The 15,562-nt window shown below is 27.1% G+C and overlaps 1 protein-coding gene across 3 annotated transcripts; it reads left to right on the forward strand.

The window, feature by feature from the left end:
• Positions 1-4,294: 4,294 nt before the first annotated feature.
• LOC136977921 (Krueppel-like factor 6) lies at positions 4,295-15,267 on the forward strand. Of its 3 annotated transcripts, XM_067273533.1 has the most exons (4): positions 4,295-4,309; positions 8,515-8,597; positions 9,216-9,335; positions 13,684-15,267. In XM_067273533.1, the coding sequence occupies exon 4, from the start codon at positions 13,686-13,688 to the stop codon at positions 14,685-14,687; it is 1,002 nt and encodes a 333-aa protein (XP_067129634.1). In that variant the 5' UTR covers positions 4,295-4,309; positions 8,515-8,597; positions 9,216-9,335; positions 13,684-13,685; the 3' UTR covers positions 14,688-15,267. The 3 variants fall into 3 exon arrangements, with proteins under 3 accessions (XP_067129634.1, XP_067129635.1, XP_067129633.1); XM_067273534.1 differs by lacking the exons at positions 4,295-4,309; positions 8,515-8,597; positions 9,216-9,335 and adding an exon at positions 10,323-10,462; XM_067273532.1 differs by lacking the exons at positions 4,295-4,309; positions 8,515-8,597; positions 9,216-9,335 and adding an exon at positions 11,214-11,256.
• The last annotated feature ends 295 nt before the right edge of the window (positions 15,268-15,562 follow it).

Here is a 15,562-nt window from a genome sequence, read left to right on the forward strand (position 1 = left end):
TTTATGACTTCTGTTCTGTAGTAAATGTGTATTATTTTACTGATATTTGCGTTTCATCTTGAAGTGAAATGTCGTAGAATCAGCGGCGGCCTTAATGATTGCGAGGCTACGGGCAGCAGATCTTTGCGAGGCCCTTGTCCTTTGTGCAAAGTATGTGAATTGAAAATAGATATTTCTGATGATTGACGAGAAATGCAAAAGTTATAAATAAATAGAGTTTAAAATATTATATTAGAAGATTTATAAAAGTTGATAAACATAAAGATGACAAATTATTAATGATGATAAACTAAGGTACATAAATGCCTTAAAAGATATACGCAGGGATTTAAAAATGATGTTTGCGGCTTATAACTAATAGCAAAGGATAAAATAAAAAGTTTTAAATATCAACTTTTTTCGACTCGAGTTGTTGCGCGAGGCCCCTGCAAGAGCGAGGCTCCGGGCGATTTGCCCTGCTCGCCACCCCCTAAGGCCGCCATTGCGTAAAATGATGAAGTTTCTATTGACATAGACTCATTTTTAAACACCTCTTTCGAATATCTTTTTTAAAAGTGCATATTTTGTCATGGTACTTCCAGTTTCTGGCAAAGATCGTCTTCCAAATTGGCAAAATTAAGTACATTTAATAAATTAAGTACAGAAAATATTTTCTGTAATGACAAAATTAAGAGTTATTTTTTCAAATGGGGAAAATATAATCGTTTGTCAATTTAGAGAGATGATGATACATAGAAACCATGGGTACAGTACAATGTCAATACCTATTTTGTTAAATGAAGAAAATTTTATTTAACCGGATGTCGGCTAAAATAATATCGACTAATGAAAACATATTCGTGTAACCAATCGGCATTAGTTTTATTACCTGACTCTTCTGTTACAAGCAATTTTTTAGTATTAGAAATTTCCCCGTCATATTGACGGGGCAATCTCTACTTTCTACGAGAAAGTAGAGATTGAAAAATTGAGAAAAGTACAGATTTCAAGAAATTCAAAAAGAGTAGATAATATTTCTACAAATTAAGTTGCCTAAACTGTCCGTCGAAACACAATTGAGGTGCGATAATACATTTTAAATAGCAACCTCTTCAAATTACTTCCAATTGGATAATAGAACGTCACGTGGGCACTTTAAAAATTTATTTTTCAAATTTTCGTTGTAGAAGCGACACGATGCGTCAATTTTGTTTTAAATCGAAAGTTTCAATAAAATAAATTTAAAATTTCGCCATTTGGGAAAATATTTAAAAATTGAGTGTAAGTGACGTCACTGAGACAAAATCTAAGAAAGTTTTTTTTAAGCTAATGATTAATATTTCAGTAAAGTAGCTCACATTTTCCGTCGGAATATAGAAGAATATAACTAAAATTTCTTCTGGATTGGGCAAAAATAGCAGATCCTTTTTTTCACTCTTTCTGCCCTAAGAGGGCCTTTTTTAGCAAGCACATTATGTGTTCTGCCAAGCCTACAATGGGACGGCCGGTTGGTGAGGAACGGGGCACGACATATCCGGACTGACCACCCCCAAAAAATTTCTGGGGATTTCTCGACCCTTCCGGATTCGAACCCGGGTCCCCGACAGCGGTAGGCTGCCACCTTGACAGCTCGGCCATCCGGCCTTCGGTTATAAGGGACCGCAAACATACATACACACAATAGCTTTTATATTATTAAATGGGTTGAATGACAACTAACAATCGAAAAACAAACTGTATAACAATTTATTAAATTACATTTCATATAATTTCATATGAAATGTAATCCGGATTTCGTTGATTCCTTTACTCCTGTCCATAACAAATGTGTTAATAGGGAAAAAGGAAACATCGGAATCGAGTTTATCACCAAATTAGCCTTACACGATTTAAGAGATAAAAATACATAATTCTCACTAAAATGTGGTTTATTATACATTAACATTATATATAATAAATATTATTATTTAGTTTCTTCATTTCTTATTCAACCTTGATATATCAATATACTGTATTAGCAATTCAGGAGTGCATTTGAATGTTTCTTTTCTCACTTTTACTTTTGACATTAAATCGTCGTACTCTATCCAAGTATTATTTTTTCATCGATATATCGTCGTATAATGCCCATTTGTATTACTTGATATTCTGGTACTTTGATATTTGTAATCAATTACACTGCTTAATGCATAGCAAACATGTCCTTTTGATAATGGCAGAAACAACTCTGTAGTCAATAAACTTGACATTATAGGAACATATTGTCTGTATGGATCTGACATTTCACAAAATATAATATCACCTGAAAATAAATAAATATTTTAATAATTTTTGCTATAAATTATAATATTTTATAATACTGTATTATGTTTATTAGAAAGTTAGTAATTTTTACAGTTTATTTTAATAATAATAAGCTGGGCAACCATTATGTTGAAACCGCATGTATAGGATATAAGGAAACAACATGCCAATATTTTAGGGATAGGTTCTAGGATCAAAAATAAGCTTAAAAATCTCTATAAACATTTTTTAAACTTCGTTTCATTTTCGAGATCTAACCTTAAAATAATAATAATAATAATAATAAAAGGTATTTTTCAAATTTCCCACAAAATTACTAACACTAAAATTGTCAACTTTTTAAAGTAATTGTGCATTTTTTTTTTTTTTAATGCTCTGTCAAAGGATTGAGTAAATGTTTCCCAAGTAGTCCCTACTGAAATAAATATAAACAAAGCCTTATCCCTTTTAAGGCTTTACAATATTAAGAAAAAAAAAGTTGGAAAGAAAAAGTTTATCGATATAAATAGCATTTCATTTTTTACAAAATTAAACAGAAAAATTTACAATATACTTGTATTAAAACAAGTTTCAACATTTAAAATAAAGCTTCAGACTGTATATGTTGGTAAAAACATAAGTACAAAACAAAGATCAATATCCTTTTGGAAGGAGGTTTAAAATTAGTTTTTAGATATCGAAAACAAAGCGGAATTTGAAAAGGTTTATAGAGAACTTTAAACGTTATATGTACTGTACCTGTATATACAGTATAATATAATATTTGTAAAAATATGAACTATACATGTAAATATGTATTTATAAGCCTAAGATTAACGAATACCGAGATAAAGTTATTTGCAGTATTCTTAAATTTGATTACATTTAAACGTAAATAACAAAAATATTATTCCAATGAAATCTTTTAGATAAATTTAGATCAATAACATTAGTAACTCAAATAATCTAATGCAATGAATTTAAGTTCTTAAATGATATTTATATAATTCTATATGATATAGAAATGCTAGAAATGTTATAATTTTTAAAATTAGAATTAATATATGTAAGAAAATTGTAAAGTAAAAGTTATCATTCCATCTCCCTAGATTCAGCTATCAAATTGAATTTGCCACTTGTTTTAGTTATTTAATTACAAAATGCTGTTTTATGAATACATGGGCTAATACAGATATTTTGATTAGAATGTTGGTAATAGCTATAAACATTCATTTGTAGACTTTTGAACTTTGCATCCAATACTTTAGTTGGAATTTTACTGATTTACAAAGTTCAAGAGTTTGAAAATATGAAATTCAGACTTTTTCTGAATTGAAAACATAAATGCATATAGAAAAATAAAGTTTATTTCATATTATCACAGTTAAATATATATCTATATGTAAATGACAATAACAGTAATTAAAATAAATTTTTAAATTATGTTAGTTTACATTTTCTTAATCTAACTATTTGATATCTTTATTCATTTAAATTGTTTAAACATTGAACTATAAATCAAAAGCAAATGAACAGAGATGTAATTATATTAATAAATTGAACATAGAATATAAGGGAGAAAATATGTCAAATATATGAATTATTCACATTTTTTGTGTATATTATTTAATGATAAAAGAACTAAGTATTTCAAACTTAAATGTGTAATATTTACCAGGAATAAAAGATTTATAATATTAATTTATTATTAGTAATAAAAATCTTTAATTTCTATTAAAATGTTTTTATTTTTAATGTCAAGGTTTATTATGATGTTTAAATTTTAGCATTTTTTCCACAAATGCGAGTATATTGCAAGATATTATCATTTTATTTGAAAACATAATTCCAAATTCCAAATTTGTTTGCGAATAATTTTATCGATTACATTCACAATAATAATAATAATAATAATTCTACTTTCATCTTTCATTAATGAACTATTTCAACAGTATAATTCTACTTTCATGAAAAGTTTCTGTAATTATTTTCAGCAAAAGTAACGTCCATAAAATATTACATGAAATGTGGATAACTTTGTATTCAGGTAAGCAAATAATAAAGATTTAACTTTAACTCTATTCAAGTTCATGAAAATATTTTATGAAAACTTTTTTCGAGTTTTTAAATATAATCTGTCCTTGCTGACATAATAATTTTTGAATTAATTTGTGAATAAAATACTTCCAATGAATAATTAAATAATCCTCATATTTAGTTTCATCTTTCTCATTGGAAAATAAAACTACATTTTTTAAAATAATAGTATTAAAACTTAGTCCTAGATTTATAAAGGTATAAAAAAAAAAAAAAAAAAATAGACCTAACCTTTGTTATAATGATACGAGTTTAAAAACCTGGCATCAAATTTCTAGGCACAACTGTTAAATATCTGAACAAATCATCTGTTCTCCTTCACCTTCGTTCTGTTTCTCCTGTTGCTTTCATTTAATTTTTCGTATTCGCAGCGTTGTTAAAAGGATAAATCTTGTTAATATCACATCTAAACCAATAAAAATATATATATTTTTTAAATTATACCTATTAAATTTCATTCTTTATAGCAAATATTTCTATAATAAATATCTAGGTTATTACATAAATATTTTATAATATTTTGCATCATTATTATTACAAAACTTTTACAAATCTACATAGGAAAAACAACGAGGATGCAATAAATTGTAGAGTAAATTTTTTTGATTTTTCAATATTTTGTATAATTTATTAATCGATCCTTGATTACGTTGTTAATTTTCAGAAATTATTTATTTTCGAATATTAAGATGATTTTTCTTGAATTTTCTTACAAAGAAATATATTCATTTCTCTGCGTTTTGTGTTTACATAATATTATAAAATTAACTAACTTATCTTTAAAGTTGATAACATTAATAACATAAGATTATTTAAAGTTATTGTAAAAATAAGCTACAGTAAATATTTTGTTTGGACACACCAACAACTATATTTTTACCTTATCTACCTCACACAGATACGACCAACAACCCATTTGTATACAACCAAATTATATAGTGCTGCCATCTCTTATTAACAGCGACAATTATTATATATAATATATTTTTTAAATATTTTATTGTAAATACATAAATAATAAAATTATCCATAAAAATTAATTAATGAATGCAAATTACAACATATAAAAAATCTAAATTGATAAACGAATATATCCAATTTGATATTATTTTTAATCAATAATAGGAAATAAAATCGAAATTAAATGATAATCTAATCTATTTTATTGTTATTATTTCTGATGTTTAAGCATTTTCTTTCTAATAATGTTTATAAGTCTGTTTAAAATATTGTATTTATTCTTATTTCTATTGTCACGTGCATCGTTTCAAATTATCAATATAACAGCAATTATGATTGGTTGAAGATTATTTTAAGCTTTCTTACATAACAATTACTTAATTCGATATCAAAGAAATTTTCTATTATTTGATAAAATTTAATTAAGAACTATACGTATAAACTGAATAAAATTATGTGTATATATGCAGTGCCGGATTGTTCGTAGGCACACGAGGCACCTTCGAGGGCCCGAAATTGAAAAAATAAAGCAATTTTAGAGTTATAATTATATAATTTATAAACAATTCTATAGCTACAACTAGGAATTATTAGTTTATGATGTAAAATTATGTAGAAGAACCACCAATCTCCTGTGCCCATGGGTCCTGGAAGGTCTTACCCAAAACTGTATATATGTAAATTTTGAGAAAACTTTTTAATTTATTCTTCGAATAAAATAAAAATTTTAAATTCTACAGTTCAGTGTGTATTTTTAATCTATAAAAGAAAAAAAAATCAATGTAAATATGATTGATTGTATTAATATAAAGTCAAAATGATAAATTATTGATTTTACTTACCTTATTTCACTTCAGTTTGCATAAAGTTATAAATTTTGTAACAAAATATTTCTTATTTTAAAGAGAACTGATGCAAGATTTTGAAAATTAATTTATAATCTTATATATTAATATAAATCACTTCCTATGCAAAATAAATTAAATGAAAATAAATTTTATCCCTCAAAATTTTCTAAATATATTATTTTTAATTTAATTGTTAATATTATAACGATTGAAAATTTTTAAAAAATAATTGATTAAATTTTAAAAAGTTTAATGGGAAAAAATGAATGATTTATTTATCCTTTACTTCGTAATCGATTGTTATTTTTACTAAACTATAAACTCCGAAATACAGTGTAACAGTACTGTACAGTACTGTACATTAATAGTTCGATAACTCGTACTTGTGCTAAGTTTTCATTCTTTTATTTTGCATAATTAAAGCTTACCGATTCGCTCATTTATGTATTAATGGTATCGATTATCTATAGATAAAAATTATTTAAATGAATCCCTACTGTCGATGCGTATCGACATTATTGATCTTGTTATAAAGGTACAAAAATCTAGTGAATGACCGTTCGGCATTAAAGTTTGTATCTGAACAGAAAATATACAAAATCTTTTCAAAAATTCATATTAAAACTATTTGCTCCACGTCAATAGCAATTTTAAACATTACCCTTAAAATGTTTTTTTCTTTTATCCTGCTGTGAAGAAGATATAATTAACAGGGAAAGGTTTGCTTTTCTTTTATCATTTCTTTTATCCAATTGTACAATATAATCTAATATAAATTTGAAAAAAATTGACCCTAGATAAAAGATTAAAAAAAGGGAAATACATTGTTCAAAAAGTAAGAATTGCAAGAAAATCAAATAAATCTTATTTCTCAAGTACGTGAAATTCTAACAATGTTGATAAAAATGAATTGATCTTATCATTTACTTATCATTTGTAATTTTCCAAATATTATCTTTCAAGCTTCTTTCCACTTTTGTATTAATGTACTTATCTTCTTTAATTCTCCCCCTCTTTTTTTTATATGAGCTTTTCTTCGTTAAGTATGAAAATGGAATTTAACTAAATGAAAATTTTTCTTGCAATTTATGTTCAATTATTGCTTTTGGAAATTAAGTATTAAAATCCGAAGAATATTTTAAGGAACGAAGACAATTTTACGGTTTAAATCTAGAAAATTGTTGTAAATCAAGAGCGATAGGCAACAGAACATCTTCAACTGTATTAATTTGTGATAAAATTGTCACAGATAAGTTTTGTTTTGTTTTCTCGAGAAGCCAGTTTAGTTATTACACGTGGCTGATAAAAATGTTATTTAATAGGATCTTTTCTAGGCTTTTATTATTACATGAGATATAATTTATCTCGTAAATAACTTTAAAATGATTTATTTTTATAATGAATTGAACAAGCTACAGCTATTAATATTACTTATATTAAACGGGTTATATTTTTTAGCTTACGCTAACGATTGTAAACCATTTATCTTAATAATCACAGAAATTTAACTAATAATAAAAATGTTGCGTTGATTAATAAAAACAATATTTTTATTAAGAAATTTTCTTAAAATATTTCAGCCTTCTAGGATCGTGTGTCATTGAGGAATCGGATTACTCCTCCAATATATAATTGATAAAAGGTATCACCTGCATCCCTACGGAATGTCAAGAAGTAATGCAAAAATATGATCAACTTAATCAGTTTTAATTAGAATTATAATATTTTGGAAGGACAAAATTTTTAAAAATTTATGTTTAGAATAATCTATACGGTAAATAATTATAGAATCTGCACTTAAAATCTTAGATCTGTAATGCATTTGATAGTGAAATTGTCATTATTTATATGTACTGTATAGTACATTCGGCATCCATTAGTTAGAGATTAACAATTAATTTATCAATTACCTGTTTAGCATTAACTTGTTTAACAATTAGTAAACATTTTAAGTATACAAATTCTCTAATACACACGCACAGTCATCAGTGTTGATTTGTACAAAAATATTGGAGGGTCGGGCCAATAAGAAAAATTTCTCATTGTCGGAGTGGATGTAGAAAAATTAGATTGCATCCGTTCTATACAATACTCGTTTGTACTTCTAATTTTTGTAACATAGTGTAAAAAATACATTGGGAGGGGGACAATTTGCTCGTATAGAAACATTGAGGGGCATGTTCCCTCCGTCCTTTATGCTTCGACGCCCGTGCATACAGTGTATTTTATGAGAGTTTATATATAAAAAATAAATAAAAGAATAACGATAATAATAATTTTAGAAGAAGTGAATATAATATTTTAAAATTTCTCTCTCTTTTTTTTTTTTTAATTTTCTTGATATCAGAGTTCTAGTTTTAAACAGATGAATGATTAAAACTTGTATCAATGGAGTGTCTACAGAAGCTTACTAATTCAATGTCTCTGAAGGTAAGTCTATTTCTACGAGAATTGGCTCATTCTTAACATTAATAGCATCAAAGGACATTTGAATATATTCTTCGAAGATAATGGATATCATTAAAAAACTAAAACTGGTTTAATCCATTGTTTTAAAGTCAGATATACATGTTATCCTTGATAACAATTACTATTAGAAACTGTAATTAAAATCGTAGATCAGAGGCCAAAGATATTTTTACTTATGTAATCTGACGAGAAACATTTGTTAAATACAAATGTTATAAGATAATTGATATTTTCAGATAATAATTTACGTCAAAACTAATGTTGGCGCCGTAATATAATTCCAAAAAGAAAATAAAAAAATAAAAATAGAAAGAGAGAACAAATACAGAATATTTCACGCATTATTAAATTTAACAATTAAAAATAAAATTAATGCTTTAATTGCTTAATTTCTTGCAAAATAAATATTAAGGTTATAAAATTAAGGTCTAAATAGGCTACTACTTAACTTTCAATATAAATAAATTTAATATTTATTATTTTAAAATATTTTAGAATTTAAAGTTTGGCTAATTTTTAATTTTTTCCTAAATTAAAAATAAATAATAATTATTTGTAAAATATCTTATTTCATTTTAGACAATTCGGAATGGCGTATTATAAAATGTAAATGAGTGATGAAGCGCCGTTAAAAAGAGATGTTTCGTTAGAAGTTGATAATTTCAAGTTTGAAAAAAGATTTGAGTTTTCGATTGCAAGGTAATAATAAATAAATTCTTTTTAATCTACCATTTAAGTTAATCTGACCTCGTAAGTGTCGTTTAAGTGATTTTACGCAATTAATACAGTGCTAATACTTTAATCATAATAAAATTTCAAAATAATTTAAATAAAGGTAAATCGGTCATAATATGATTAAAATTCTACATCCAGGTTTTAATTTTGAATAATTATCGTACGTTATCTTCTACGATTTTAAGTTTTGTTTCCGATAAACCTTACGGCCGTATTCACAACTAATAATCAAGAATGAGAGTTATAAATTAACCAATTATCATTGGCTTTTAGTACGCGAACGCTTATTGGTTAACTTTTAACTTGATTGTTGGTTGCGAATACGGACATTTAGTGTTTATATTCGATCGTGAAATATTGTAAATGATTAGTAATACATTTTAAAATCCGTGTATTTGAATTTAGACCTGTTTATATAAAAACTTGAATTAAGATTACTGTTCTGTTCCCCCCAATATTTTTCAATCAAAAAATCCAGAAGCTTCAAGCATTGATTCTGTTGTTTATGTTATTTTCTTTCAGTTTTATTAGTTTAAGCCAATTCGAGGTGCAAAATTGCTACAAAAATAACAGATTATCTACTTCCATTCTATTATTTTTTCTTTTTTTTTCCGTTCAAAATCCTTCAATTTGCCGAATAAAATGTAGGGAATCTGATAGAAATGCTATTTCAACTGTCAGATGTAAGGCATAAACTGTCTTCTACTCAAATGAACTGATAAAAGAGAATGCTTTCTCTAGTAACATCAATTTCAATCAAGACTTGTTTTATTATTCTCTATAACATAAATTCTAAAATCTATAGACCATTTAAAAACTTCGTTTTTTTTTGTAGATTTATTATTTAAAATAATTATTCATATAGAATAAAATAATTGCTTTCTCCTTGACCTGTTTACTTAATTTTTAATCAGAATTACAATAAAAATCGTTTTGTAATTAATCAATAATTAGTTACTTTATCGTGTTCAATGGGAGAAGATAATCGACGGACCCCAACAGGAGGTATGTGTGTTCCAATCAGCTGACAAGTATCAACAGATCAAGGGCGAGAATTATCATTCTGTAGAGATGGAAATAAATCTATGGAGGTTTGCTGATCTAAGTTATCTATTTTTCTTTAATCTCTGTAAATGTTCAGCGATTGGAAGTTTCTTTTTATATAATTGCATATATTAAACCTATTTCTAACGTTTGACTTTCGTATTATTTATAGTGATCGAGAGTAATAGGTTATTAATATCTTTCGAGTTTTATAACTTGTTACTTTTTATTTTTAATGGATAAACAAGTGTTTTGTTTTTTACTTCTCTATTATCAGAAGTTTTAAAATATAAAAACTTCTTGTTTTTATAGTTTTTTAACGTTTTAATCTCTCTCCCAATTATTTGAGATTCTGATGAGAATAGGTCCTACTTTTCCTTCTAAAATGATAGAGGAAGTTCTCGTATAATAAATTAGAATTAAATCTGTTAATTTTATCAAAATTTGCTTGAATTTAATTCTTCGTTTTAAATCTTTTTTCGTTTCGTAATTCAGTAATATTTTCGATCTCGACGTAGCAATTCTCGATTTAAATATTCGGTCTTTACACCAAAAAATTTTTAAATTCGAAAAAAATATTGTGGAAGTCGCTGTTACAGGTCCTATACCATATTTGGTCAAGATTTAGGGACATTTTGTTAAATTTGCATGGTTTCGAGCAACGTCATACCCGGGATGTCGTTCTTAGCGGAATATAAACTGCTTCCGTTTCCTTTCGCCAATTACTGTAGCTGAGGGCAGTTTCCGTTCGATCTTTCATTCATTTAAATTTCTAAGAAAATTTCAAGAAAAATTTTTTTAATTTTTTCATATATGAATAACAATTACAACAGATCTTCAGGTAACAATTTTGAATATATATTTTTTTCTCTATATGTAAATGATCACTCAGCAATAAATAAAACCTAAGTTTTCGATAAGATATAACTGCTTATCGATTTGGTTTCATTGAATAATTTTCAATTTTTCATTGTATACTAATTATCTAAAACGTGATAAGATTTATTTATATTTTAATCAACTAGTTGGCACTTATTTTGCAGTAGTTTCGATGGAAAAAAAATCCGTTAATACTTCAATATATCCTTTCTTTTTATTGTTATATCATTAACTAATTTATTTATGCAATGTAATTACTTTCAAGGGTATTAATTTATCTTGTTTAAATTTTAAACAATAATTATTTGTAGGTGAATCAATTCCTGATTTTTTTTTGTTTTTTAATTATACAATCGAGATCCTAAAATTGCTTTCGATCGAATTTGCTCTCTAATATCTCGATATAGATGAGTTAGATAAGGCCGAGTGTACTTAAACATACTTGAACAATTCTTAATAGCAGATATACTGATTACATCCTACACGTAAATCTTAGACATGAAATATGAGTGAATGGTCACGTATATGCTTCTTTAACTAGAACACCGGCTTTTGAAAACGTGAATATATAATAATCAATTTAATTATAAAAAGCTTCTGGTTATAAGAATTTAATTTTTCTCTGAATTATAACTGATACAACTTTAAAACTTGATAACTTAATATTTTACATAATATATTTTTTTATACAATCCTATTGCAAAACATGTTTACTAGTTTTATATCTAAATTTAAATATTTAAATTGTATCGATTTAAACATTGTTTCAGATTTATTTATGCGTATCATTCGATTAAATACTACGGTAAGGATATTTGAACTTAAGTGAAAAATCTAAATATAGAGTTTGATTTCTCTTGATCTATATAAAGGGTTTTTTTTTTTTTTAAATATAGTTTTGAGCACTCGTAGATATGTAGAGACAGGTTATGCAATTTCGATTCTTACCATTTTCTAATAGAATTACATATTCTTTATCTTAATTTAAAATCTTATTATAGCGCAGATAATTTTCTATCAGCATGTTTTCTATCTCCCAACAATATCTTGAACTCTGCACTTCCGATAAGAACTGTATTGTTTTTCTATCAATCGAAATCAGTAAAATCTAATACTTAAAATTTTGTTCTTAAAATTTAAGAACACATTTTTAATTTTTTAAATGATTTATTCAACTATTTATTTATTTTTTTAAAGGTTTGTAAAAGATTAAGTAGCCTAAAGCAGATCAATAAGTATATAAAATGGAAGAATAGTCTTTAGATCAATTGATAAGCTATAAGCAAAATATTTTCTTGTAGAATTAAATATAATGATTTAAATCATAAAAGTAAATTTATTTTATTAAGGTTAGTTTTGTTTCATACTTTTATGAAATTAAATTAGAGATATTCACAAAGCCTACATATCATACGGAATTTTTTTAATATTGATCTTACTTAGCAATAAAAATAAAAATAATAATAATAATAATATGAAGGCCAAGTATAAAATTGTCACGTGACTAATCTGAATGGCGCCAGAAAAGAATGCAAGCGATATGATAGATAATGATATCTATAAAAGTGATTTTTGCTTCATTCGTATCTTTCGAGGAACAATGTAGGGCACTGATACATGGGGGCAACTGAGATTTCTTTGACGTCAAATCTCATCCACGATTTACCCTGCGTGAGAAATGTTTTGACTGCGATCTATGCTTTATCCAGATGTTGTTATTTATACTTAGTTTATTTATTTAAGCAATTTCATTAATACATCTCATTTATAATCTCATTTAAGGTATTTATCAAATTTAAATCGGATAATATTAAGCTTAAAAATTTTACATAAAACAATTTTATAATTTTATATTTTTTATACATAAACTTTAACTTTTTAGCAAAGTATTTGATTAAAATAAACTTAGGATTATTTGCAAATAAAATGTTTTATATATCCCAGTTTTATTATAAAGCATTTATTTATCAGAAGCAACTATAATTGTCAGCACACATTGCATTGGATTTCCTCATTTTATTATTATTTACATACTTAATATTTGTAAAATACTTTGCATTTGCATAAAACGATGTTTGCTTGTAATGTTAACCTCGTGACGCGTACGCATTGTTTAAGCTTGAACCTGTTAACTTCTGCCTGTATTCTATCGATGAAGTTTGTTTGTCTGTCAGATAACATTCTGAATGGAAACCACGCGGCAATCCAAATCCCTCCCCAACTAGCCCGTTAGCCAATCGCTATCGTGGACCTATCGGTGCTACTCAATATAAACGATTGTTCGACTTAGCATACTTGTATACGCTTGTAACTTAAAGTTTATGTTGTAATTAATAGATTATTTCGATTTATATGGAACAGTATTTTTTACATTTGTTTTAATTTTCAGAAATGGAAGATTTTTTGCCACTCTGTTCTAGTATGGAGAGGGAAAGTTGGACTCTTCAAAAACTTAACTCGTCAGACGATGACAGCAGTGATATCAGTGCTGAAGGAATATCTTGCGACAGTTGGTCGTTGGATAATTTAGAAGTGGATGCTTACCTCGACTACTTGTTTCCACCTTCTCCCGGAGATAGAATATTAGATAGAAACTTAAAGATTATAGAAGATTATCTCTTCCCAGATGAATCGGATCAAAATACCTCTTGTAACTGGTTGCAGCAGCCCGATCTCCAGTCTAACTGGCAGAATAATATTTATCAAGAAACTACTTCAAATTGTTGGATAATGCCTTGTGGAAATTTCGAGCCTGTGCCTACTACCACTACTTCCGAACAAGATATGGTAGTGTTAGGAGTTGATCTTAACTCGTTGTCGTCGATACTGCTAGAGGATTATCAACAGCAAACTCTTCCACCGACCAGCTATGCTCCTAGAAATTATGTGGCGTCTCAAAATGTGAATATGTCAATGGCTCCTATTCCACCAGCCAAGAGACAAAGACAAAACATGCTACCAGCTAATCCAGCATTTTCTATGAATGTTCCTAACGCGGTCGTTGGTGGAAGGAGGACCAATTCCAGACAATCTTCGAATAAGGAAGAAGAAAAGATATTTCACTGCACGTACCAAGGGTGTACGAAAGTTTATTCGAAAAGTTCTCACTTGAAAGCTCATCTGAGACGTCATACAGGGGAAAAACCATTTGCTTGCCAATGGCCGGGATGTGGCTGGAGATTTTCTCGATCGGACGAACTAGCTCGACACAAGAGATCCCATTCAGGTATAAAGCCTTATAACTGTCATATTTGCGAGAAACGCTTTTCCAGATCGGATCATCTAGCTAAGCATTTGAAAGTTCACCGAAGAGAGAAAATGATAACGTTGGTCTCGGGGCAGACAACTTCGTATAGATCAACTGTATCTATAGCATCTTCATCAACGAAATAGAGATGAGAATGTTCTGCTAGTGGATCAAAAATAAGTGGCATTTGAAAGTTAGAATATTTAGAAAGTCAAGTTTCGAAATTTTCGAAACAAAATACTCAAAATTGTGTTCTGCTTAGGGGAATCTAAGCCTAAAAAAAAGGACAAGTTTTGCCTGTTTACAATTTCGTTTCCGTTCGAGATATAGTTAAGAAATTCCAGGAGGTCGTTAGCCGAACTGAAACTCCGGAAGCCTTCTTCGTAAGGCTGTTGTTTTTGAAATAAGTGAAACAATTGCGGCTGTCGAAACATTTCCATACTCAACATTCCATGAAATTTATTCGTTTTGTCTTCATTTGTTCAATAACTAAACTTCCTGTTTCTGGATTTATTTTTTTCTTTTTAAATGATTGTTCATTAAATATCATTCTATTGTATACGAATGTTTAATATATATATTTTCCTTTTTTCGAGAAAAATTAATGTCCTAATTTTACTTTCCTAACTGAAAACTGTTTTCTAGGTTTGTGAAATTTGTAATTTGTATTCAAAAAGTTTTGAACATAATGTATATAGAAGAGAAATTAAAGGTTTATAAATAACATTTTTTCATGCATTGTCATTTTAAAAGTCTTCAGACAGATACATTAAATGATCCTAATTATTCTTACTGTTATACATTAACAATTTTAAATACCAGTAGTAAATAAATGAAATATTCTGCAAATTAAATCTCCTTAAAATAAACTATTACATGTTTGAAAATAGCTGAAGAAAATAAAGTTTTTTCGCATTAAATACGACGTTAGAATCTTTTGATTTTTGCTCGAATAGGAATAGAACTTATCTTTAACACAAATCTAAAATAAAGATTTGTGAATTTGATCCTAATCAAATTT

The sequence above is a fragment of the Centruroides vittatus genome, unplaced genomic scaffold, assembly GCF_030686945.1.
Source record: "Centruroides vittatus isolate TY-2023 unplaced genomic scaffold, ASM3068694v2 contig_482, whole genome shotgun sequence".
Lineage (NCBI taxonomy): Eukaryota > Metazoa > Arthropoda > Arachnida > Scorpiones > Buthidae > Centruroides > Centruroides vittatus.